A 27,543-nucleotide genomic window follows, 5' to 3' on the forward strand; every position below is an offset into this window, starting at 1 on the left:
ACGGTTCATTAGCAAAATGTTATGTCAACATACCTGTGTTCAAATACACATGGTCTGATAAAATACAAACTCTGTATTTTGAAGCGTTTTATATTTAGAATGATTTCAAGGTCTGCTTCCTTTAATAATATGTCAATGTATGCAGTATGATATACCAAACCCAATAACTAACTCGAACTGTACAAGATAGTTTTGGTGTTAAATTGGATAATGTGGTGTTTATACATTATTGTTATTGTGTCCTCAAGAATGCACTCTCTCTGTCTCTCTCACACACACACACACACACACACACACACAAACACACACACACACACACACACACACACGCACACACGCAGATAACAACATGATGGCACAATAATCTGAAAATCATGTGTCATGGGGCAGCATAATGTTCCAGATCAAAAACACATGATTGTGATTCACACTAGTTGTTTTATTAAATCGGGAAATTTCCCACATACCATATTGAGTACAATGCTGTATAAAAACTGAATTCTGTAAATACTAGTTATTTAAATAATTGCATAGGAGTATCAAGTCAAACCTTGCTCACATCATTCCAACTTGTCTAAACCTTTAACGATCACAAGTATTTAGGTTCTCAACTCAGGTCTGGCCAAGATACAGGAATAACATTTGAACAATGTTTCTAGGGTAAAACTGTCCTTTAGGTTTTCTGTTATACACATGACCCATGGTTTTGTAAAATGTAAGACAACAAACATAAAGTCATATAACAGTTACCTACCCAGCTGTTCTTGCGTCCAGCATAAATCTCCATGTTACGGCCATAGCTGGGATCCTCCAACAGACTGTCATACTCAAAGAGCAGCCTGGAGCTTTCGCGCAGACGCTGGCATTGGTAGTGATGGTACTGCTGGATAAGCTCCTTCACCAGCTGGAGCAAACATTCTGGGTCTCCAGCATCCCACTGGACCAAGTGCTGAGGTAGACACCAGAAAAGAGGCATAAGGAAAGGCACAAGACGTGCCATTGATCTTTTTTTAAACATGTTAACATGTTAGAAAATAAAATCAATACACCATCATTATAATATCGGAAGCAAATGAACTGAGAGGATTAGCAGCCTTATTTGGCATCCTCTCCTTTTATGTTGTGGCAGATCCTCTGAACTGAATTTAGGCAAATGAAGAGATTTCAATATGGCATCAACAACGAACAGGGTGCTATGCTTTGAGAACAAACTGAGATTAAGATTGTAAGATTTTATTGTTGTCTAATGGCAACATCCTGATAAAACACACCAGTCAAAGGGAACATTTGTTGAACAATGTTGTGAATGACTAACAATTGTCTTGAACATGGAATCCATGTTTCCAGTATTAAAGAAAGGCATACATGTTGTTGGATCTGAAGAGGTGATCAGTTTAAATGTATTTCTCTGTTTATCATACCACATATGAGAAATGATTTAGCGAGCTAGCCACCCAACTGTCCCTCCACTTTGCTTTCCGCCTCTGTGGACTGCTTATCCAGAGACGGACCTTCGGTTGGCGGCTGCAGCAGCTCAAACTCGGCCAGCACAAACCCCCACAATGCCTTGTGTCAAAATGGGCCCGTGGCCAGCAGCAGCACTGGGTCTAATGGCAGCAACATAAAGTTTGCCAATCTGACAGGGAGTTGGGGCTGTCCGGTCACTTGGAGCTGAGGTTTGCACTGGCTGGATTCAGGTTGCCACAGCTGCTGACCGGGGGGTCTGTCTCTGGAGCTGCTGCCCGCTCTCCTGCTGGTGAAGTAATCTGTAGCGGCGCGAACTGAGGCGAAGGACAAACTCAAGGCTCTTGCCAATGTTAGCTACATAAATGTGAATCTGAAGCTGCAGCTGTGGCTCTGGTTAGGTTAGCAGAAGCCTGCACTATTAGCAACATTTGATCTCGATCTTTGAAATGCTTTGCCAATACTGACACATTTTGTTTCCTTTATTGTAGCCTCTTCTTTAGACTCTCTTTTCGATAAGACAACCTCTCTAATTTTGAGTTGCTAATGCTGAAGTAACAACTTTCTCTGCAGGATTCTCCACTATTGCATCAGGCTTTCACCAAAAGGACGTGCATGTGCATCTGCATATGTAGAACAGCCAGAGTGAAATCTCTTTCTCTGAAATGACTTGTGATTGGTCAAAGTCTCACATCATGGGCAAGATTTTCTAAAGCCTGAGAACAAAACCAAGAGGAAGTTAAGAAGTCTAGTGTTCTCTCAGACCACATGAATTACAATATGCTATGTTTATTATTGCCCAATTATTCCAAAATAAAACTGCCTACCCCAGCTATTAAGATTGCAAATGACACTTGAGACAACATTGGAAAATACTGGAGATTACTAAATGGTAGTAGTATAGGTGGTACAACATGTGCTATGGTAGCAACTGGGAAGATCTTGGTAAAGGAAGAAGGACTGTGCCTGGCAGAAAACTAACGTCACAGTAATAACCTAATCCTGGCTGCCGGTATTTCCCATTACCAGATCAGAAGGAAAGGGTTGTGCAAAAGGATGTCCTGTTTCCACAGAGATTTAAACTGATATGGAAAAGTACCGAGCCTGACCTCCTCTATCTACAACTTATCTGACCGCTGTTGGCATATCTGATGAAGGTGCGCTTTGTGACATGGGAATGAATATAAAGTATGTCACACTTTTTATTATAATGCAAAAATTTTGCAAAACTCAAAAATATTTGAGTGTAATACTCAGTGAGTGTATATTGCTTGTCTGAATGCTCCCTGGTGTACTGCACACAGACTTTCCCTCCTACAATCTCAGTTTCAGCAATCGTCAACAGCACTTGACCGACTGTCTGAGGCCAGAAACCAATATGCAAATACACAGGACAAAACTAAAATCATATGCAACCACCTGTCACATATGAGTAAGCAGAACAGACCAAACGTGACTCTCTACCAGGCTAATTCTACCAAGCAGAAATTTTTCCTCTCTTAAGGGGAACCTGTGTATTGGTGCGTGAGGAATAAAATGCTCACAATTAATATGAGCATCACTGTGCAAAAATAAATTACAGGAAACATGTCAGGTCTAATAAAGACAAATGGATGGCTGAGCTCTTGGGAATGAATGCTTTGAAAGCTTTATAATGGAGAAGTACAACAAGCAAATCATGACCAAAAAAAAAACCAACAACCATAACTGGCTTGAGGAGTTTCTGTTTGGATTTTAAAATGAGTGTGCTAATTTAAAGAAATTTATTTTGCCTCGAGAAAATGGCACCTTGGAGAGCTGGCACTTTTCAATTACAGTTTTCACACAGTCATTACATTTTCATATTGACATGATTTGATGTACCCTGTTTCAAAAGGAAGGTAAGATTGAACATGCTTGTTTTTCCCCCTGGAAGATGGAAGTGATAGCAACAATATATGAGATACAAAGAGTCGTAAGAACAGTAGTTTTGGGGAATGATGTCGGTCTCTGCAGCCCTTGCGTCCTATAAAGTGAAAGTGATTCATTCCGTAAACTCATTCTGAAAGTGAAATACTGCTTGCAGAGTCATACTCTGCAAGCTGATGACATAACTACAACGCCAAAGTAAATGTGTAACTACAGTTCATCATCGTTTCTCCTTGCTGTAGAGCTCAAGCCAATTAAATACAAGTCAACCTAACTGACGAGGAATCGGATGAAAGGGCCATTTTGGTGTGTGGGAGGGAGGATTAATATACGCTGGAAATACTGTAAAGATTAATACCCATTACATGAAGGTAATGAACACATCGGCTATCAGTCTGGCAACGGTTTAGCCTTAGAGAGCAACAACCAATATTTCAGGGGTTCCGGTGTAGCCAGCAGATATCCGGGCAAAGACTTCCTCTTGCGTGGGCGGGTCATTGTTTACTAATCTCTATAAACAGATATCTGCATATGAATGCAGATTCTGTTTTAGAAGAGCTAATAGAAAACTGCTGTTAGACGACAACCGATGGCTTCGGAGACTGCATTTCGGCCAACGCGTTCCACCTCTTCTGCTCACCACATGGATCCCGCTCAAACATGATGGGTCAAAACACTTCCGATACCAAAATCTTGTCCCGTTGCCTACAGATTCTGCATTCATATGGAGATATCTGTTTATAGAGATTATGAGCAGGATGTCTTTGACTTGCAATAGCTTGTCTTCCTCGCTGTCTGTCTTTTTGTTCGGCTGTCTGCCTGTCTGTCTGGCAGCCCGTATCAGCCTCACGGAGAAAGCTTCTATTGTTTATGAAGGGGGGGGGGGGGGGGCAGGGGGCAAAGACATACCAGGCTAAACAGAGACAGTGACCTCATCGTCCTGATCCACCAGTGGTTACCAGCAATGCCGGGATTCCCGAAACGAGGGGGCGATGCAAACAAGGATGGGCATTGTCCAAAAGAGGCAGTCAGCGCTCCGGGGCAGGAGTGAGCTGAAACTGAGGAGAGACTGAGGAAGTGCTGTGTCAGGATTGTGACACAGAATATCAGTGAAACTCCACTGAGGAGGAGGAGAGGCAGGGAGGAGAGATCAGTAGTGGGAGAGGGGGAAGCAAAAAAAAAGCTGTAGAGCTCAGGCATGCAGGCCAAGGCCAATGAAAACAGGCTTCAGTTTTCGTTTCACTGGCAGGTACTAATGACACTGTAAACAAAACTGAACTTTATAATAAAATACAGGAGGAGAGCTGTGGTACAAGTTTATTACTGTTTAAATGATGCACTTGTAATGCACATATGTGAGGCAGAGATTTGTTTACCCAACTGAAAACTGTTGCTGAGAAAAAGCACAGGAACAAAAAATGTTCCCGTATGTTCGAACAGGAGTGCAGCAGAAACACTCCCTCAATAATTACAGTTAAGGTTTCCTCATGCTCAGTAGTTAACCTCAGCTGCTCCAGTGGAGCTGCTCACTGGCCAATGACAGAGGAGCTGAGCCTGCACTGGGCGACTCCCAGGTGAAGCAGAGAGAAGGAGGGTGAAACAGGGTGAAGCAGGGTGTTGCTGAAAGAGACCTAAGTTGACTTCTCCCAGTATAGACAAAGTCAACTGTATGTGTGCTGTATGTGCACTGAAATTAGGGTTGCCAAACAATTAATGGGCAAAACTTCAAAACTTTTCCATCCATTTTCAAGGATCTATAACAAAAACTTCCATGACCATAGAAGCAGAGCAGCAGCAGAGCTCACAGTTTTGGGGAGTGACAGCCAACAGTTAGTTAATTTGTTTGAGAAAAAAAGAATGCTCTGTACTGAATTACCATGCCCTACTTTCAGATCAGTTAAAATGATATCAAAGTGAGCATTAGTTCTCTGAGTGAGAATTGAAAGCCATGAGCTGCCCATGCCAATTGCTCAATCTCAAAAAGGCAGTACAATTTAAAAGTATTACTGGGGCACAGGTATGGAAACTTTGGGATTCATGGCCCAATATGTTCAATGTTCAATGGAGAAATAGAACGTGGAAAGAAAATGAAGAAACATAACTGATAGTAAATAAACCCATGGCTACATAGAGCAGTGCTGCATTACATCAACAGGTACAGAAAATGGATTTGCCATATGTTACATTACGTGAAAAGTTATTCACAAAGAATTACTATTACAATTAATTTAATTACACGCAAAAAAATTCCATGACTTTTCCAAAACTTTTAAAATTTCCCTTTTTCCAGACCTGGAAAACAACACTGGGGAATTCCATGACTTTTTGAGGTTTTCCATGAGTGTGGGAACCCTATAGGGATGTCCGTCAACAGTTAATGCTTAAGGGGTTTTGCAGCTGAAAATGAAGCCACTTACTCAAGGGGCAACAAGGGGGAAGACTGGAGGGAAGCTGCCGTGTCTCTGCAGCACGGCCGACCAAGTGGTGGTACAGCATTACTAGCAGTAATCTTCGAATGAGCAGTGCCGCTAGCTAGCTCCCACCTGACCCAGGTAGTGCAGAGTGCAGAGTGGTCAAGGCTAACATTAGTGAACCAGTGGAGAACAGAGGGTGACATTGGGAAATATGTTTTCGCAGGTTAACACAGCTAGCTGGCTGTCTGTCAGCAAAGCCAACGGAAAATAAAATAAATGGCAATTTTCATCAAATAACATTAAAATTTCACCACCTCTGGATAGCACTTTGGGTGCTAAAGCTCACTGTGTCAGTGACGGGCAGAAAGGCGTCTTGCACGTCCCCTCATTTCAAGTTTTTTTTTTCTTTTCTTTTCTTGAATTTAACCAGTCAGTTGCCGGCATATGGGTGTCAGGCTATTGAAAGCAAAATTTCTCAAAACTGACATCCATAATTAACCTGGAAATCCAGATGCCCTGCCCCTATCCAATTCGAATTTGCTCTGCACGGGGATCTGGCCCCGACGAGCAGAGCCCATTGAATTGCCATCAGACCAATCAGATCAGTTTATCTGACAGAGGCGGGCTCTGGGCAGGCGTAACATGATGATGACAGCGCTGCGCCGTAAGAGTCTAAAAGTAAACAGCCAAGATGGCAACTGCTGAAGGACCGTGTCCATTCAGTTTAGCTTTGGAAGAAACGCTAAGCCAACTACACTTATCTTTTTCATTGAGAGAGGAACAGAAGACTACCCTAGAAGCCTTCGCTTCCAGGAAGGACGTTTTTGCCGTTTTGCCGATGGGATACGGCAAAAGCATAATATATCAGTTAGCCTCACTGGTCGGCAAACAAATGGGGCGTATTGCAATGAATACGTCACCTTGTTTTTTGCTCTTATTGGCTATTGTGCTATCCAAATGCGTGGAGCGGCATTTGAAATGCCTCAGTTAGTGCCGCCCCTTGGGTAGGAAGGGTGTATCGGTGAGGACCAGACTCAAAATCTTTCTAGATTTGAGTCTGGATTTCCAGGCTAATCCATAACGGCAATCCAGCCAAAAGCTGTCAAGGCATTTTGTTAAAAACAAAAAAAAAATGTCAGCTTCTTGGTGGTGCTAAAGTAAAAGGAAGAATGAGTAGGGTTCAACATCTGGTAATCATGAATGATTAAAATTTAATGGCATTCCATCTGATCGTTGTTAAGATAAGCCTGGACCAAAGTGGCACACTGGCCACTGACAGACAAATAGACCCCAATCAACATTGCCATCCCTGTTGTTGCTATGGCAAATGACAGAGCACTGCATAGGCTCGTTTCGTACTGAATGTTCTGACTTCGAGTTAACGAGGTAGTACATGAATGCTGCAACAAAGCATTGGTCGAACATAGAGGGAGAGAGAGTGAAAAGCAGTGAGCCAAAAAGAAATGTCCATGTGTTGCAATGTGTGTGTGTTTGTGTGTAGACATGTGAGTCTGTACAGACTCTTCACTGAATTGATTTTATACGCTCTGCTGAAGGCTGTGTGTGCCAAAACAAATCTATGTGGTTTTTTTTTCATGAATAGGATAAGCACTGCAGAAAATGTACAGATTTGATACATAAAAAAACAAAGGATGCAATAGTCGCAATCTAGGCTATTTAAAAGCTGAGATTTAACATTTGATGAAACAAACTGAAAAAAAAAAAAAAAATCCATCTACATGCCCTCTAGATCAAGCTGTATGGAAGAAACATCTTTCTGAGGGCTTTATCCACAGGGGGTAGATATCACAGCGCTCAACAATACTCCTTGGTTCAATCTGGACCTTATAATCCAATTATTTTGACACAACACACTGGTTAAACCTGTGTCAAATGATTAAGCCTAAACTTGGCTTATGATAAAACCTGCCACCTCTAATACATAAATCACTGACACTTTCCTTTTTTGAAAAGAGCAAATACCTCTAAGAGAAGCAATGTATAATCGTATTACCTTAAGATATTAGGATTTGATTCAATATCAATGTCAAAAACTGCATATTAAAAATATATTGGATTACCATTACCATTTAGCATTTTGGGTATTCATGCAGCAGTGTGTCCAAGTCAATGATAAAAACACAGTCAAAATAGCACAGTTGGTAGACAAAAATATTTTAGAACCCTATGCCTTTTAAAAGAAAATACATGTTCTTTCTGCTTATTGATTAATTTACTCAAATTACACCTTTTCTAATTAGACAGCAATACTGGCACTTCACTGTTTGAGCTTGAAGAAAAAAAGAAGAAACTAGTTTGTTCTTGAAGGAAAATGAAGTAAAGTAGTTCACAAAGAAGCATACAATATGTTATCAAATGAATATGCAAGTGATACATGGCCAGAGGGGAAATTTTTTAACGGTTTTCAAATGATTCAAATTAGGGTAAAATTAGTTAGCTAGGCCTAATGAGGTTCACAGAACTTCTTTAATCTACAATTAGTTATGAATGAGACTAAAGCCCTGTTTCCACTGAGCAGTACAGTATGGTTCAGTTTAGTTTGGTACACATTTTTTATGTTTCCACTGTTAAAAGTTGTGGATGGTACCAATGGAACTGTTCCATACGTCCCCATTTTTGGTCCCCCCTCTGTTGGGGTACCTAGCTCACAGATCTGGTGCTAAAAGGTGGAGCTGTGAACATGTCTTTTGATTGGTCAATAGCGGACAGTCACTCTGCTCAGGGCCGAGTTGTTGCTGGTTTTGAGGCTCATTTAACCACTGTTCATACCGTGGAGAGTTTTATCGTAGACTGTGACTATAAAATAAAAGGATGTTTTGCTGCCACTCGCAGCAGCTGTAGACGAAAAAAAAAATTAACATAAATTCACTGGGCCAACTGCTGGCAACTTTTGAGGTGGAATGTTACCTTGTACTGTTACTCAATGCATGAGTTGACAACATGAATCAATAAACACACCTTAAATATCACTGTAACAACTTTGACCATCATCCACTCATTACTAGAAGTGTATACGAAATACACTTTCACTGATGAGGGGATCTTCATGCGTTTCTATAAATTAATTTTGGCTGGGTTATGTGAACAGCATATATTCTGATTGTCACTCTAAGAAAAGAAAAGCGCCGTAAAGCATCGTTCCTGTGGGCTCCGGTAACATCAAACCCCTGAGCTTGCCTGAGAAGGACTAAACAGACAAACCTATTTTTAAATTTCCCATGGAGAGAGACTCTCATTGCAGCCTGTTTTTTTTTTCCGTTCTGACACTGTCGGTGTGTAACCCCGTTTAGATAATAATAAACAAGCCGCAGACTTCCCTCTGCCACTCACTGGAGGGAGCAGTGAGTGACAACAACCCTGACCCACACTGAAGGGTACTGTTTGCAGTGGAAACCCTAGGGTCTAGGTACCATGTCTGAAGGGTTACTTTTGGTTCAAAGGTATCATACCAAAAGTGTTTGGTGGAAACGGGGCTTAAGAGTTTACAGCCATGCTAGGTGTCTGTGAGGCTGCACTTTGGAACAGCAATGCTTTTAGCTAAATGCTAACATCAGCATTCTAACAAGCTAACAATAACAATGCAAACACCCTGATATTTAGTAGGTATAATGTGTGTAATGTCCACCATCTTAGTTCGGTCTGTTAGCATGAAATTTGATAACTAGAAAATTTGTTTCCTGCAGAAAATGCGTGTGAATGCTGATGGCTGAAATTAATCCAAATGCATTGTTGAAAATGCAAACAGTAGAACAAATTGCTTGAAAAATGTGAAACCTCAAATGTATTGGTAACACTGCTGAAAAACCTAGAGAATAAAATTAGCTTTGCATTAATTAGACAGACAAAGTGAAGTTGAAGCTGATGTCATTAGTTCTCCAGGTATTTGGTCATTAACCGAAGAACTGGACGTGGTTTTATTTTATTTTCAAATTTTGCAGTTGGAATTTTTGGTTTTGCTCAAAACCACATAAAATCTGTGGGAGATATCAATGAAATACAAATTTCATGGAAATCCACCAAAATGTTTTAAAAAAATTCAATCTGAACCTGAAAACCATCAACCTGCTGGTGGCATTAGAGGAAAGGTCAGAGGCTCACCACAGTCATTACAATAACCTTTAGCAGCCGTAAATATCAGCAGAAAATTTCACTGCAATCCATCCTATAGGTGAAAAGATATTTTAATTTGAACCAGTATAGTGGACCGAGAGTCTGACTGGTTCCCCAGAGCCATGCCACTATTCTAGCTGAAAATAACCTATCATGTAGTATCCTTTGAATAAAGACAAAACTACTCTATTTAAATGTGTGAATTATTGCATCAAACTAATAGACATTTCAGCATTCATCACGAGGAAGCTATTCCTTTAAGCTACAATTTTAGTGATACTGAAGTATTGTAAATATGTTGAGGATAAGTGAAGAACTCAACAGAAACAGTGTTTTCCTTTAAGAACAAAATGTACACCTAAATTGGGCATCTTCACACTGAATAGACCCAAGTTGACAGAATTATGTCTTCGTGTGCCATCCGTCTGTACCATCTTCGATCCAATATTTATCTTAGGCCAATGAGAGAGGGACTGGCATCTGAAAATGCAAGATAATTATATAGGCCAAGAGAAGATATTTGTTTTTACGTCTTAAATGTGATTTTTATAGATGCTGGCAACCTGATCCAATAAATCGCTGTAGACTTGAAAGTGTGAGGCATTAAAAAACTCCCAAGTATTAAATTAATCTCTGTTAGTCTCTAATTCAAGTGTGGGCTCACACCCTGTTTCGCCCCCGGAGAGTGCCAAGTCTAAGATCATGCTAAATTGCTCTTGTCATGTGTTTAAGACACTTGGCATTCTCAGCCCAGTGTTTTTTTTTTTACTATGATCTGTGCGGTTTGTGTCCAACACAGTACAACTTGTTGACAGAAATAGCACTTTCCTGACTACTTTTAATGTGGCTCACTTACTGCTTTAGTCCTGTACCAATCCACTGTGAGGGCTGATACTATTGTCCCATCTTTGTCTTGGCACTCGCATCTCTTGTGTTCTCCCCTCCATCAGTTGGTGTTAAGGATTTGCCAAACTCCTTTCCACCACCCATCTCTGGTAGCAAACAATAGACTGCCGACTAAAAGCATTCCCAGACCTGTCAGTGAGCCCTGCCAATAATAAACTCTAATAAAAGCTGGAATGCATTATTCCCAAATGCAGGAAGGAAGCGGGAGCAACAGTTGGTACACTATGCCCAGGTTGACATAATCTTGCTTTATGGGCCGTCTGAGGTCCATTGTTAGAACAGTAACAGGGGACGATCTGGAGCAGCAGATAGGAAGCGCTCACCAGTGCTTGGCACTCAGGATTAACAGGGGGTAACATGAAGTTGGGAATGTTTCCTTTTCCAGACGGGAGAGTGCTTAGATAGGTTTTACACTCCATTTTCATAGTGGGAGTTGTCCTAGCATCTAAACTACAAACAATGTCTCATTGTCTGAGGACATAACTTCTCTGAGGAGTCTTAATTTCCTAAAAAAAAAAGTGGGAAAATAAATTCTTACTGTGAATACACAGAACACCATATCATCTAAGAGAGCAGAACTTGCCAATGAGCCTGACTGACATGAAAGCACTGAGGGTAAGCCTGGTGACTACATATATGTAAGGCTATACTTTTCTTGCCATCAACTAATCCAATGAAAAGACCAAAACACAAACCCAATCACAAGGAAAACTGTTGACATTGTACGACAAAAGATACGCTACATTTGTACATTATTATGTAGCAGATACCATAAAACTTCACATTTCAACAATGCTGTAACTAATATGTGGTTAAGTTTAGGCACTAACAAAAACACTTGTTTATGGTGAGGTAAAGATATTTTGGCTTAAAATACATGGTTTTGGGGGCACAATCCCTGTTGGTAATGCAGCGATGTGTTGGTTAAAAAAACAATATATAACTTGTTATAACTTGTAACTGGTCTCCCACAGCGGCCTGCAGCTTGGCAAGCATCTTGCGTAGGTCATCCACCATTCCCTCCACCTCCCAAAGTTAGCTCATACACTAAGTCACTTTGGAAACTCTGATATGACAAGTATGACGTGCAAGTGTAGCGTATTTGTGGTCTGCAGAAATGTACCACACCAGCATTTTCTACTGGCCACTGGGGCTTAAATCCAACAATGCTTTAGTCCTTCTCGCTATAATTCTTTCGTCCCTAACCTATCTATGGCTCTCAGCCCTCAACCCATTTGCTCCTGCTAAAGATATGAATATTTAAAAATAGGTTGCACATCTATAGATTTTTTATTTATTTAAAGAAAAGCTAAATAATTTCCGAAAACAGCCAATCACTGCAGCTTTTAGAAAAAGGTACCGAAACGGGAGAAAATAGAGCCTTTGTTTAACAATTACTTTCAGTTGAGCAATGTGGCAAACTGATGAGTTTGTCAGGTTTAGTACTCATGGGTAAGATTAATTCATTGTTGATTTGGTAATTGCTGACAATTAGAAACAAAAAAAAACATTGCTAAATTTATGTTTAAGGCACAGCTTTTACATCCCAGATTTTACCAGACATCCAGTCAACACCCTTGAAAATCTGTGTCATGAGTTTATGGTTAAAAAAAAAAAAAAAGAAAGAAAAGCCGGCAGTAAATTAAAGGGGGGAGAAATAACATCAGTACACTGGTGAGTTGATCACAGCCAAAATCACCTCTTTTACTAACCTACATAAATCAGTTTAAGCATGGGCTTTTCAGACAATATGTCTGTATTTGGTGTTCCGTCGTCCCTGCAGGGTTGTAATTTTTTTTTTTAAGTTTTTTGTCCACCTGCCACTGTGGTTGGTGGATTCCCAAATCTACCAGCCATTTAATAGATTACCATTGTTATTTTGTTGGCTGGTGAGTGAAGCAAATCTAGCAGCCACTTGCATATTTTACCAGCATTTGGCTGTTGCTTATTTCCAATTCTAGCAGAAATACAACAAAATAACTACATAAGTGAAAAATCTTTGCACATATTTAGTAAATGCATGAACTAGAATGGCCTAATCCTCAAAGTAGATCTAGCTTATAAAAAACTGAGGGGTAACTGGATTGTCATTAAGACTATAAATAGTAGGGCTGGGTACCATTCATGGGAACCAATACCGGTACCGGTACTGGTGTACAATAGTGCTTCTTCCCCAGTGCTTCACTTTCTTTGTGATAAAGAAATACATTGTTTACCAGTCTAAAGGGATGACGTAGTAGACCAAAATACAGTTTTTTAGTACCAACGCAAATCGATTATTACCCTTAAAGAAGTATTTCACCACTGGAAAAACAGTTTTTTCACAAAATCAGGCTGTTCATGCAGTAGACAGACACAAATACTCTTGAAATTGGTGCTTTATGACCAGAGAAGACAGAGAAAAAATGTACCATTTGCTTTTGCTCAAGAGGTAGAAACCCTACAACTACCAGAATGACCTGCGCCATACTGGCCCAGTAAAGGCTCCCGCTGGTAGGTGACAAAATGCAAACTCGTCCATTTAAACAATGGCGGCTGGCTGATAACATACAGTCTCATATTACAGTTAATCAGTAAGCTGAAACAAATTTCTGAAAACATTTGGGGCGAGAAATAGGCAACTCAGTAACAGAATCTTGCCTGAGAGCAAGCTGAAACTCCACCGAATTATACATTAGCGTCATTAGTTTTGCTGGGAGGGGAGCAAGGAGATCTAGGCACTGGTTTGATAGAGGGAAGTTTACCACAGTTCATTTACACATACAACCCACTGTAATGATCCAAAGCTGATTGAAAATTGGCAAAGTACCCCCTTAAAAAGTACAGATTTCAGTACCCAACCTTAATAATTAGCAGCATGTATAATTACTATCATTACCAACAGAGGCTATTTCTTTCTATTTAAAATGTGTTAACCTACAACATACTCAGCTAATTGACCTGAATGCAACAGATTGAGCAAATTAATGGCTGTCCAGGTGGAGGAACAGAGCCTAACAACAAAAGACCCACACAACACAATGGAGACCATATCTGGAACTTCAAGTGTATCTAGATAGAGCCTGCCTCTGTGGCGCACAGCAAAGCGCTGCAGGAAGGATAAGTGGAAACATGTTGATGTTGTATCTAGAGAGGCCATCTGGGGCCAACCCCAGGTCTCGGGTGAAACACACAGACTTAGAAAGATGCAAACACTGGGGAACTCCCAAAATGTTCAGCATCTGCACGCATCGCTGGACAAGTCTAGACCAGACAAATGATACATTACGCTCAAAGAGGGGGACAGAGGGGCAGACAAATAGTAGTATTAGGTGAGTAAAAAGAAAGGTGCAATTAGAGGTAACCGTTCTTCTGTGCTGCAAACATACTCCCATCTCATGGTAGAAAATAAAGTGTATTTAATCTTCTTTGGCCTAGATGTTGGCTACATATAGGTCTGTTTCAATAAAGTATCACAAGCAGTAATGTACTGTAACAGGCAACATAATGCAGTTTCTGAACTAAAATTCCCTTTTAAATACCTTGTTTCTATTTAAATAAAACTAAAATAGGGCAGCTTATAACTGGGGGATAATGTAGCTGAAATATTCTAAAGGTAATTCTGAGATTCTAGGTCATGTACTGCTGTCTCTAACTTCACTGTGGTTGAACAGGAACTTGTTTATCCAAATCAATAAAGTGGTAAAGGAATGAGTCCTGAAACCCACCCAGAAATGAGTTGGCATTTCTGCATCTCTGGTTCCCTCGTCTTGAAGTCAATGGATTGTTAAAAAATGTTTGTTTTTTTTTTCTTTGGTTAGATGCCTGAAATAACGTTTGTGGTTAACACAAGCTTAATAGACTTTCTAGTTTTGTTCTACAACATAAAATACATCAGTAAATATCCTCTTGTAAATTTTGAAGCCTTTACTGTATAAGTCATAAAAAAGGCAGTGGCGAAAAAGTGGCTAAATGGGACTCCGAACCATTGTCACGCCGAACACAGCTTTACAGCCTTGTTGCGGTGGCGACGTTGAAGTCATGTGACAGTGGTGTAGTTTGTTTCTAGTCTAATGTTAGCTTCTTACTTGTGCCGACTGCATGGACGTTTCAAAAATCACAACTATTGTTAAGATTATCTTGCTAAACAAAACGTGTAAGTATCAGTCTTTTGTTTGCCATAGAGCTTATTTTCTGTCATAACCATGAATCCAAATGAAAAAAGCGCATTGCCTTTTGGTCAAGGGAACCAGGGCGACTCTAAACTTCTGGGTTGACCTACAAAAACCCCCTCATCTGCACTACTTTATGCACCTCACGCAAGAACTGATAAACAAACAAATTTCCACTTAATTTAGTTTGTATTCATGGTTTTTTCCTATTTTATTCACACCAGGGATTTCTTACTTTTGCGCCTCTCTTTAGTAAGAGAACATTTTACAGGTGGCTGAAACCATTATTTCCAAGAAAAGAGAAAAACTTCTCATTTTCAAAGTCAACAAATTTTTGTCCAATATTTTTTATCTTATGCCACTTACTACTTCGACACCACTAAAGAAATGCTTGTCTTCTTACCTCACGAGAATTATTTAACTACTTATGTTACTACTTACTTAACAATAAGATTTTTGCACACACAGCATATAAAAATATAATAGTAAATATAATAGTGCAGCTCAAATAATTAGTGGATTGATTGACTGATTAACAGAAAATTAATTGGCAACTGTTATAATGGTTTGTAATTGTTCATGTAAAAAACATTTCATGGTTCTAGCTTTTCAAATAAAAGAACTTGCTGCTTTTCCTTTTAATTACTTTGACTAGGACTTTTACTGGTACCTGAGCATTTTTACAGCATGGTATTAGTACTTTAACTTGGGTAAAGTATCCTAATACTTCCTCCGCCACTGCTGCTGACAGGGCACTTCGAGCATCACAAATGTTTTGCCATTGCTGGGTTTTAGATTTTCCAGTAACGCCAGTACAAACACTCTGGAAAATCCCATGTTTACTTAGTCTAAGTTTATTTAACAGCATGTCAATTCCACCACCATCAAAGTTCCTATTCTTACAGCCTTTATTTGGTGGCATCACTCCAGTTGTTGGGCATGTGCCAGAGTATTTGCACACAGCACAACACCTGCCCTTATACAGTGTTTAGGGGGTGATAGCTATGCTAATAGGTGACTTATGATCATCATGTAGGATTCATCATTCGGCACACCTGGGTAAAAGTGGATTTAGATGGTTAAGAACATTTGGTGCATCTGGAGTTGACTTCTTTTATTTTTTCTCCTACCAGAAAATTAAGAAAGTGTCTATGAGAGTGTTGCAACATGAGGTACAGTGTCAGCAGTCTAAGATACACATGATTTGTATTAACAGGACCATAAAAAACCCCAGTGTGTTCCTTTCATGGTCCTCATATTTTTTTATTTGCACACTTGCAATACCTTTAACTTACTGAACATATGTGGATGTGTGCAGTGCATCTACAACAAATCATGGAAGGTGAGGGGAAGAAAAAAAAATAACCACATTAAGCAAGAGCACATCTTCTACGTAAGAGATTTAAGTAATTTGCTCCCCACCTTCCCTCCCTCCTTTCCTGCTTCTGTCTTCGTCATTTCCTTTTCTCTGGTCATTTTTCCCAGTAACTCGTGGGCTGACTTGCTCTGTTGCATTCCTGTCACTAAGTTTGCTGAGACACATTTAGTGCACTACTCTCTACTGATCTTATGTCCTTCCACCCAGCTGATCACTATTAGCCTGCAATACTGACTGGAATAGGGTGTGTTGTCATTGATACCGTAAGCCTCGGTGGAAACAGTGAGGAAATAGATCTTCTGTGAAACTTTAGGAGTTTTGATGAGAAATTGGTTGTGAAAGTTGTTTTTTCATTTGTTCACTCTCGCACATTCATACTGTTTTATTATTTAAAGAATAAAAATGAAAACACCGTTTAAAAAATAAAATAAAATGGTAACAAAAAACTGACAAAAATGCTTAAAAGTGTCACCCACCAAGATCATAGGTGGAAAGGATGGGGCAAAAAACTGATGATCATGACAATAAATGAATACAGCACATTTTCTGTTTCTGTTTTAAATAGCATTTGGGCATAGACATCTGCTTATGCCACAGCATTTTTGCACAACATGTCCAAGTTTTCTCCAATACCACATCCATTTACACATGCCAACACAGTATACACAAAAACCATACTGCTGCATATGGTACATTCAGTCAACAGTTTTGGTCTCCCAAGTTGATAGACTGGGTGAACAAAGTATTTGAAACCCCTCTACGTATCATGCAATACAATGTAACAGCATCGACAGCCACCTCTGTAAAACAGCTGCAACAAAAACTAACTTTATAACCTCTGTAAAAGTAGGACTTAAGTTGTCTGTAAGAGCTGGACCCATAAATCAGCCAGGCTTATAGATGATCCAATATTAGCTTACTGCAGATATAGTGGTATTAGTGTATACTGTTATTTGTCACAAGAAACTTCAGTGCAGAAATATCAAACTAGGTTTGACGTGTGATAGATTGTAATTTTTTTTTCAATCTCCCGAAATCATCAATATCAGCCTCAAAAAATCTTGTAGCGGCTGAGCTACTTCAGATGAAGTGCCTGTCAAATTGTCAAACAGTGTCTGAAATTCCCTTTTGAGGTCGAAATTGGGGAGGGTTGTGTCCAATAGGGGTGGGGGAAATTTTTTTTAAAAAAAAATCAATGCAGCATATGTATCATGATATTTTTGTATGGCAATATTGTATCGTCACATGGATGCCAGTATCAAATTTTTTTTATTAAATAAATTATCTATATCACAAATACAAAGCAATCTTTTGGTAGCCCACTAGAAAACTATAATCAGGTGCCTTTTCAGTCCACTAGATACATTTTGCTTCAGTAACAATCACTGATGTGAGATGAACAGATTGAAAACTTTATCTTATTAGATAAAACAGATGAAGACAAAGTTTTCCTTTGGGGACAAAATTTGCAGTTCAGAAAAAGGTAATACATAGCTATATATCGTAATATATTTTATCGCAATACACAGTATATAGCAACACGTGTAAAATCGCAATAATATTGTATCGTGACTTAAGTATTGTGATTATATGGTATCATGGGGCCTCTGGTGATTCCTACTGGTGTCCAACGGTTTTTGTAATGTCACATCATACTTTCGCCACATAAACAATTGTCTCTCATTTCCTCATCATGAAGCCCACAAGACAGACAACTTCAAGCATACGTTTCCTGTTTTGGTGTGATCTCCATCCTCCCTCAGTGGACTGTCAGAAAAGACCATTTTGACCGTTTGACCATGCAGATGTAATCTAAACAATCAGTACACTTGAAATGCACTGTTTGTTGATGGAGAAGTTCATTATTCTGACATGTGTTTTCACCATATTTAGTACTACATTACAAACATCACACTACCAGACTACAAACTGCATCATTTCTCTCATACACTGTTTACACTTTGTAATTGCGCTGATCAGTATCTAATGTCAGAACCATGACATCACGTCCTTTTTTGCAACCCAAGTGCAGAGATAATTTCACTGACTTGAAGGAGGAGACCACACCTTAACTTTCCAAAACACTTTATATGCATTTTACATTTACACCTGGTAATATCATGAGTCTTTGGGAATGTGATCACAAGTGGACAGCGCTAAATAGTGTAAACGACCAACAAGAACACATTGTAATTCAATCATGTGGATACATTTGACTGTGCTGATGCATCCTAATGAGTCCCCAACAAGGACTATCATCAATGTAGGACGTGGAGGTTGTATTGGTGACAGCATGCTAAAGCTCTATAACTTGCCAATGTCACAATGAGTTGAACAAAGTATTGCATGATCGTCTTGCCTTTTGCCCTATGGAAGGCGATGCATGGAATTCTGACAGCGATATCGCCAACTGTACTGACGGAGCCGCTAACGTGACTAGGGGGATGCTACCGAGCAGCTAGCAAGGTGTGGATGTAATAACTGTGAGTTCGGCACTTTGACCTTCTAACCTAAGTGACGCAGGCATCAAAGAAATCTGAACACGAGTGGCCAGCTGGAGACATGACAGACACAGGTGTGGAAGGTGATTTGTCTCGGCTGTCCACTTAGGTTCAGATAAATGAAATGCCAGGTGTAAACAGGTTCTCTGCTGCACTTTCAAACGTGGCCATTGGGAGGAGGCATAAGTTGGACAACATTTCAATCAGTTTATTTCAGGCATCTCCCGTAAACTGCAGTAGTTTTAGCTGAGCTCTAATTAACTGACGACTGAATTGTACACATACATGCCCTGTATACACGCTACTCCTTCACTAAGCCCAGGCCAACAACATTAATTCTGTTCCCATGGTAAAATCAACATTGCATGTTTACAAAAACTTTAACAACAGTCTTTACATGTTCACCACAATTAAGTAATCTCATATAAGCCGCCTTTTAACTACCGACTGGAATCAATTAAATCTTCAGGTTAGACAGCTATAAATGTGTCAGAGTGGTAAAGTAATGATTACAGTAAAGACGGCAATCACAAGTCAAATTAAGATTTATTTCAACGTTTAAAAGGAACAATGGCTCCGTCTCTGCCCAAAATAAACCCATTAGCCCGGCAGATGATTTTCCACAGCCCTAACAGCATTAGACTCATGATGCTAGTGTGAGAGTTAACATGAGTGACCAGTTAAAAACAAGCCTTATAGTATGTGTATCAAAGCACTCTGAGGTGGGGGAGCTGCTCTGGTGGCCAATTAGCCACGATCTGGATGCCATTTAGCCTCCATTTGCACTTTCCAGTGAACCCTTGCACCCTAGCAACAATGCAACAGTGAACCTCAATAAATTTGTGGCAGACTTTGCTCATATTCCATGGCTCGTGGAACTGTTCTTCTATAAAAGGTTTATTTGAGGGACATGTGGCCTCTCATCATCCAGCTTTGGTATTCAGGTTTCTTTCATCCTTCAGGCACTGTGGCTTCAATGTTAAAAGGACTTTTCTAAATAATCACTAAGGTTTGAGGATTTCTTTTATTAACCTTGCTGTAGTATTTCATGTTTGGATGACTACACCTTGTAAACGTGGCATGCAGGCAGTTCAGCTGTGTTTGCGGCAAGATTTCTGCGAGGGGGTCAATGAGGCCCATTACTTTGCTACGAGGTCACTGCTCCAAATATACACTGTGAAAACTGTACACCAAGTGAGTGCTACAAAGTAATTTCAAGATTTTATTACATATTGATAATGGACATAATATTTAAGACAAATAAGTAACATTGCTTTGTTATTTTAAAGAAATTAAAACATCATGCACAGATAAAAAAACAGGGTAAGAATGTACTCCCCTTTCATCAGTGTTTATTGTTGCACTACAAAATATTTTATCAGTATTTTATTTGCAGGTAAAGTCAAAGTCCTAAAAAACCCGAACCAATTTATGGCAGTTTGTGTTTAGTAATAATAACGACATCACTAGGATACACAAAACGTCTTTTTCCATTACTCTAATCATTAAAGAATCTTGTCAAACTCCTACGTGGTTTTCCACTTATAGTTATTATGACAAACTGCTGGTGAGTCACATGTGACAATTAAAAATAACAAATATTATCTAAATTTATTAGCTATGTTGACAGCGTTGAGTCTCCACTTTAGATGCTGCGCTGCTGTTAGCCAATGTTATAAGGTATGTGCTCTGTTACCTCTATTAGCAAAGTGTATGCACTCAGTACAAAAACAAGGTTACAATGTACTGGTATGTGAGTAGAAATTAAGTGCATCAGTCTGTAATCAAGCCATAGGCTGCTAAGTCATATGGATCTATGTTGTTTATCATAAATACCAGAGTGTGTTCCTCAAAAGATGGCGCCCCCTTAAAAAAATGTGGCATGCCATGACGTCAAACTTCCATTCTCTATAACAGAGGGATTCCAACTATTGATCATTATCAGCTATCCTTGTACCGTGCTCACACTACAAGCAAACGTAACAGCCTGACCAGCTACCCTAATGCCACGAAGCCCCTTGACTGAACGTTAGTTACAGTTTGTATGTGGTCAAAAAAATATCTATGCTTTCGATTAATATCTGAGCCCCATTTTAACATCACATTTTGCTGCCCCATTGCATCCCATGTGCACTACAATGTGCATAAATCTAGCATAGCTTCAGCTAACTAAGCTAAATAACACAATACCACAGCTAACAACAACCATATCATTGGTTGAAGCATAATTGCGTCATTGGAGCGCTGACATGTGCCATGTCTGTCCACAGCAACAAGTGTTGGGTTTCAGTTTGTGCCTTCTTTTCACCAGCGTCCACTGAAAATGACTTGCAGCCTGTTGTTGAGTCGCTGTGAACACAGCTGAAGTGGGATTTACACTTGTGCAGCAAACCCTATGCCGTAGCCTATGCATGTCACCTATGCACATAGCCTGCGCCGTTGTGAGCATTTATACTTGTGTAGTGGTGTGTCTGTGTCACTCTGCAGTTAAACCTCCAAAACACTAGTCGGCCACGGGGTTTCTGTGAAGTGCTGTGAAGTTCAGTTGATTCAAAACACACCCAAAACACAAGTGCACAAATCAGTTTCACTATAACTCGCAGCAGTCACAGACAAAGCATGTGTCTTTATCTGGACACATTTTCCAAACAAATACAATATGCTGACGTTATTAGCATAAGCCAATGGCATTTTACATTGTATAAATTAGCCAAGCAGCTAACTAACTTATCTTCTACTCATATAAAGCCAGGGACAACAGCAACATTTAGCAAAGGTAACGTTTCAAAATTTGGCTCCATTACAACTCACAAGGTTCACCGACAAAACAACTATCTTATACTAAACATGTTTTCCAAACAAATACAAAATGCTAACGTTATTAGCACAAGCCTTTGGCATTTTACATTGTATAAATTTCCTCTCCCGAAGTATAAATCTCTGAAGGACAAATCACATACAGGACGTAAAATACTATTTTTGTGGAGGCTTCATTATCTACATAATTTATTGTTTCTTATCTGTGAAATTAAAGTAAATAAAAGCTTCCTTTCCACTGAGGGAAATGGTTTCAGCTTGCAAAAATAAACAGGAGGTCCGCGTAGCTGCAACGTGTAGTTACATTCCTAGGGAGGTGAACGTCAGGCTACGGGGGAGGTTACGGCGTCGATTCAGCGCAGAAGTATAAATTCCGCCTAAGCTGTTGGTCAGTACTCAACTGTTATCTAGCTATGAGGTATAAGGCTGGAAAATGACGTGAACAGGCAACTAACGCAAGATTGTTCACAGACTCGTCACTCTTTGTGAACACAAGCCAAAACAAGCCATCCTTGCTAACTTTTTAAGTATCGAAATTATAGAGTTGCCTATCACTCTCTAAAAACATCTTTGGTAGAGGTGTATTAAATATTTTTACAGAATATAACTCAAATTCATATAAATTATACAGTACATGCACATGCCTTTTACACATTTTTGCATCTCTCCTATGACACAATAAAATCTGGCACGTCTAATTTGCAATAACATTTCCAATATGGCTACCGTACCATACAGGGCTGAGGCCATGGATTTATTATGTGTATGTTTCAGCCCTGTCATTTTTTTTTTTCTTTTGCAACAGCAATACAATTCTCTGTCTAAACAGAAACATGGATACCTAACCTAACTCAAGGCCTGGTGACAGCCGGGGAAAACACAAGGCTAAACAGAGCAGCTAATGATACCCTTGGCCGGCTGTAAACAAGAGCAATGTGTTGCTGAGACATCAAGAATTCACCCAGCCACTGACAGAGGACCTAAAATTAGCCTAATGTTTACCCCCACTGGATAACAAAGGCTAGAAACATATTGCTTGTGGGCCAAAAGTGAAGTGTATTTCCCATGGATGTTATCTATTATCAGTAATTTGATTATCTGTAGCTCACAATAAGAGTCTTATTAATATTGCTCATTTTCTTTAAATAAATAGGTCGGGTGTTTCTTTTACTAAATTTTGTTACCAAGTCACCAAAGATTCACCTGGACTATTTGTTATGAAGTGATTCTTTCTAAATTCACACTGCCAGTGCTGTTGGTAAACATTCCCCAGGGGATACAGGGGAAGTTTAAGGAATTGCTGGGAATAGAGGGGGTTGTACTTACTGAAAACGTACACGAAAAAGGAGTGAGTAGGAGAGGGGGATCTCGGGCAGAGAGACAGATGAAGGAGGATTATGAAAGCATGAACAGCGAAACACAGCAAGAATATAAGTGAGGAAAATAAACAAGCGTTGGGCTGCCAAGCACTGGCTCAGCAGAGGTACTTCCCCTTATGTGCACAGCTGGATTTGTGAGACGGTGAGCAATACTCCCCTCTCTTCTCCCAGACTCTGACACAAGCAGGGGAATTTAGCTTCTCCGTGCTAGGCTGCTTCAAAAATAGCACTGGATAACTGCATGGTAGTAAACCAACAAGGAGGTACATCGACTGCACATCTCCATAAAGGCCCAATAATCTCCCTAGTCAACACTGTACTGAGTCGATGACAGGCAGGAGACATTCATTTCCTTGACTGATTTGGAACTAGTGGGAAGAAAGATTTTTTTTGTTTTTTGTTTGGATGTTTGGATCCAACTCAACATCCCCAGGAATTAGGTCCATGTTGAATGACGCAGTCGTGTAAAGGTCAGGGTGGTGGATGGGATGGGATGGTAGTGTAACACATCTGACTTTAATGCAAAACACAGCAGTTTGAGTCCGTCACAGACAGTTCACCCCCAAATCAATAATAACTGTTTATCCTCTTACCTGTAGTGCTAATTATCAGTCTAGCTTGTGTTGGTGTGAGTAGCCGAGTGTTAAAAATGCCTCTCTTCTTCGGTGATCCAGTTGGTGGGTATAATTGGTTAGAAAGAAACTACAATCATTCCTAGCCTTAAAGACGGACTTTGGTTATCTAACCCTAACCATATCTAAGCCATAGTTTAATTGTCATAACCGTGTTGCCATGTGCAGATAAGTCCAGGAAGATTTAAAACATGGGTTTTTCCATGCATCTCCTCTAGTCTGTAGTGCATGGAGCTATGCTAGCTGCACCAACAAAGCTCATATGTTTCAAACATTGACCTCAGCAGGACTGGTCAGTGGCTGAAGGCTACTGCTTGCACTATAATTGAAGATGCAGAGGAAATTAATTAATTTTTCTGAATGTAACTGTACAATAACAAATACATGATTATACATACACCCAACAGAAAACCTTTGCCGTGCTACATGTCAGCCTTCAGATTCAGTGACAAGGTTTGTTGCAAAAAAAAAAAAAAAACAGTGTTTGAATCTGCATAGTGATACTGTAAAGTACTGTAACCTGTAGATCATTACACCTCATAGCCTAATCAGAACAGATCTGAGAGACCAATGAGTTAGCTTAGCTCCCACACAATCGTCTTTAATCAAAAGCATGGCAACTTCTGAGATAGATTTCCATGTCTTGGATAGCAAGATGTATTTTCTTTAGTTGCCACGTTTGCCTTATAATGAAACATAAAGTCTTGAGAGGAACTTGAGTGACTGACGAGGAAAGGCACACAAAAATAAATTAGAGGTTTCGTAACAAGACCAATAATTGCTTTGACTTTACTGGAAGTGTTGGTGTCGTGACGTTACTTGTTGGCCCAAAAAGCATTTTACACAACCTGAGTCCAAAACCAGTTAAATCGACAGTGCAATTAAAACGTCAAACAGATTTTAGAATACCTCTGTAAAGTAACCCATTTGGAAAATCACCATAAAATATTTACAGGGTAATCCATTCTACCTTGCAAAAAGAAATGGTAAGATTTGACCATTAAAATAATTGTTTAGGACTGAAAATAAAGTGTGGTTAAAACATGCATGCAGATCATCTGGAATTTATGGTCATGTTGTAACCACATTTTGTGGTGCAGCTGCGTGTATTACTACACAAACATTCAAACCACACCCCATCTGAGACTAGACAGTGCTGAGGGAAATCAGTCCTTGCAAACCAGTTCTCATACTAGACATATAATTATTTACAAAGTCTCAACACCTTTACCAGTTTCTGCCTAAAGTTCAAATTTACATCAACACTGGAAACAAGTTTTCTGTGAAAAAAAAACAACAAAAAAAAAAACCTTGGTACTGATGTTCAAAAGTTATAATTATGCAAAATAAGACAACTGCCATCAATTTCCCCTACGTGTATGTTTCCTGGAAGCCTAGCATCATCATAACCTTATTATCTGTTTAATCAACTGTTGTTAATGCCAGTGATCCGAGTGCTGGGTTATCTATGCTGTCTTTATTACAGGGGAGGCTGACACACAGTACATGTTCTACACAAACTCATGCAGCTCCTCTATCTTGTTTAGGCTAGCTTGCTGATGAATTATGGCTTGACAGAGATAATCAGATTTGCAGATATCCAGTAAGTCAAAACAGAGTTTATGGCATAATGAAATACAACTGCCAATTATTGCAACATTCCCAGCTATCTAACAGCGCACACCCATGGTGGCTAGTATGCTTTTACAAAGTGAGTATGTGGCACTGCTTCAATTCCCCCTGGCTACTGGGACCAGTGAGGTTGTGATCGGCAATTTGACACATCTGTCTGACATTTAGGACCACATAGGAGAACCAAGCATTGTGGCAAATGAATGAAAAGATCTGGCTCTGATGTTAAGTTTGTTTTCTAGTGCAGTAGAGTAATACAATAAAGCACATATTCACTGTAAAGTGAAACCCCACATTATGAACTTGGACATAAATTAGCTTTTGCCAGAAAAACGTCAAAGTAATGAGTCTCACACGTTTGGATACTCACTGGTAGTTCTGAGGGTTCAGGGAGAAACTCCGCATCTTCTCCAAAAATAAAATCTGGTGGCAATTCTGGGTACTGTGCGTTGAATATGATATCCCCTGGGAGAAAAGAAGGAAAACTGATTACCTGATTGATGACAGACATAGACAGCATGAATTCCAAAAGTTGGCTTGCATTTCATTGTGTGCTGTAAAAAGATCACAACATAACACTCTCTCCGCAAAATAAAACTTTTTTTCAACCTAGATTTAATTTTCTCCAAGCGGCAAACTTCAGGGCTGAAAAATGAGGTCAACCTGAAAGTGCAGGTCCTCAAATGGCCACTTGAGGCTGACTCCAGAAGCAAGTCGATCCCCATTGACTCCCATGTTAAAATGCAGAACTTTCAAAAAATTGTTGTTCTTTTTACTCACTTTGTGTCATTTTGTGTCTAACGGAGCCCTAAAATGTCATTTTATTTGTGAAAGTGAAAAAAATGTGTCATTTGCTTAAACTAGTGTGGCAATCTGCCTTATTCTTTTTAGTTTAAAGATTCGGAGGGTCATTTTTTTGGACACTGCTGAAACAAAGGAAACTTCAGCGGGAATACTTTATCATTGTGTTTGCCATCTGCTGGATCGTGGTCTGAAAGTGTGTCTCAGGTTCATTTTGAATGGGCCACAATAACTCGAGAATGTTTCCTGCTGTAGAATAAGTGAATAGCGGACAGCTACTTAACAGAGACAGGAAACCAGCTTGACAACATGGCCAAATACTAATATGACTGTGAATATATTAAACTGTGCGGACCTTGAGCTGATGACTAAGGAGAAATCTGGATGGTGGCTGGACCAGTTGGGAACCTCTGTTTTATCACATTATCTTAATCTAGCTGTCCAGTCATGAATCTGAATTTCACATGCAATAGGCAGCTGTTTTTTTCAGCTGCTGCCTTAAAACCACATGATATGCATTTGTGCTCTGGGGTCTTTTAATTTAAATACCTACAGTAATGAGTAAATGTGACATTTACCATTGTAGCCACTTAAATCCTGCCAAACAGGTCTGTCCTGTAAAGATAACTGCATTGGAATTTTTTAATATAGGACACATTAAGTGAAGTTAAAGTCAAGTTTTCTTTTAGTTTATTGATTCCAAATATGACAGGAGTAAAACAAACCAGTTACTAAAATGCTATTATGTAAAAAAAAAAAATGCATAATGCATTTAAGATTAAAAAAAATAAAACTACAGACTGGAAATGGCCCTCGCTGAAGCAAGGACAAAACCATCATAACATGTTCACATAACACACTGCTTAGGCTGGTTCACAATGTTCTGATATTATGTTACACAATTCTATTTGTGTGCTGCAAGACTGTTCTGTTCTGCTTTTTTGACGTTCCAGGGACAGCAAGAGGAGGCAAACATACACATATGGAAATGTTTTTCCAGTGGAGAGGAGTCAAACGAGGAGACGAGAGGATGTGCTGTAAATCGGTTACAAACCACTGGAAGGCTGTCGGAGATGCACTGGCATGGCTCCAGTGGGAAATGGAGGTCGTGGAAGTGCAACCTTTACAGGTTACACAGGCTTTTATACAGCGCTTTGTTCGCACAGGCTGAGACAGCGATGAAAAGTGCAGTCTAGTCCCTGCTAAACGTGCTTTCTCGAAAGTCTTACTTCTATTCCAGCCAGACATTTTATCGGGGTCATAAGGGCGTAATATGTACAACAACAGAGGCCACAAATTGTTGTTTAGCAATACCAGCCACGGTGGTGGAGTGGAAAGGGGCTGGGCTTGCATTAATAGCGCTTAGCTCTGTGCAGAGTCTGCCTTGCTTTTGCACGCGATCAGTAGGCAGGTCCACAGACTGGCAGAC

The 27,543-nt window shown here is 39.7% G+C and overlaps 1 protein-coding gene across 1 annotated transcript in view; it reads right to left on the bottom strand.

The window, feature by feature from the left end:
* The window catches only part of babam2 (BRISC and BRCA1 A complex member 2), a 117,131-nt gene that overhangs the window by 82,651 nt on the left and 6,937 nt on the right, over window positions 1-27,543 (bottom strand). Inside the window, exons 4-5 of the mRNA XM_033641870.2 lie at window positions 25,684-25,778; window positions 755-949 (exon numbers count right to left, since the gene is read on the bottom strand). Of these exons, the coding sequence (XP_033497761.1) occupies window positions 755-949; window positions 25,684-25,778 (290 nt within the window). The remainder of the gene's footprint in view (window positions 1-754; window positions 950-25,683; window positions 25,779-27,543) is intronic.

Source organism: Epinephelus lanceolatus, chromosome 15, assembly GCF_041903045.1.
Source record: "Epinephelus lanceolatus isolate andai-2023 chromosome 15, ASM4190304v1, whole genome shotgun sequence".
Classification (NCBI taxonomy): Eukaryota; Metazoa; Chordata; class Actinopteri; order Perciformes; family Serranidae; genus Epinephelus; species Epinephelus lanceolatus.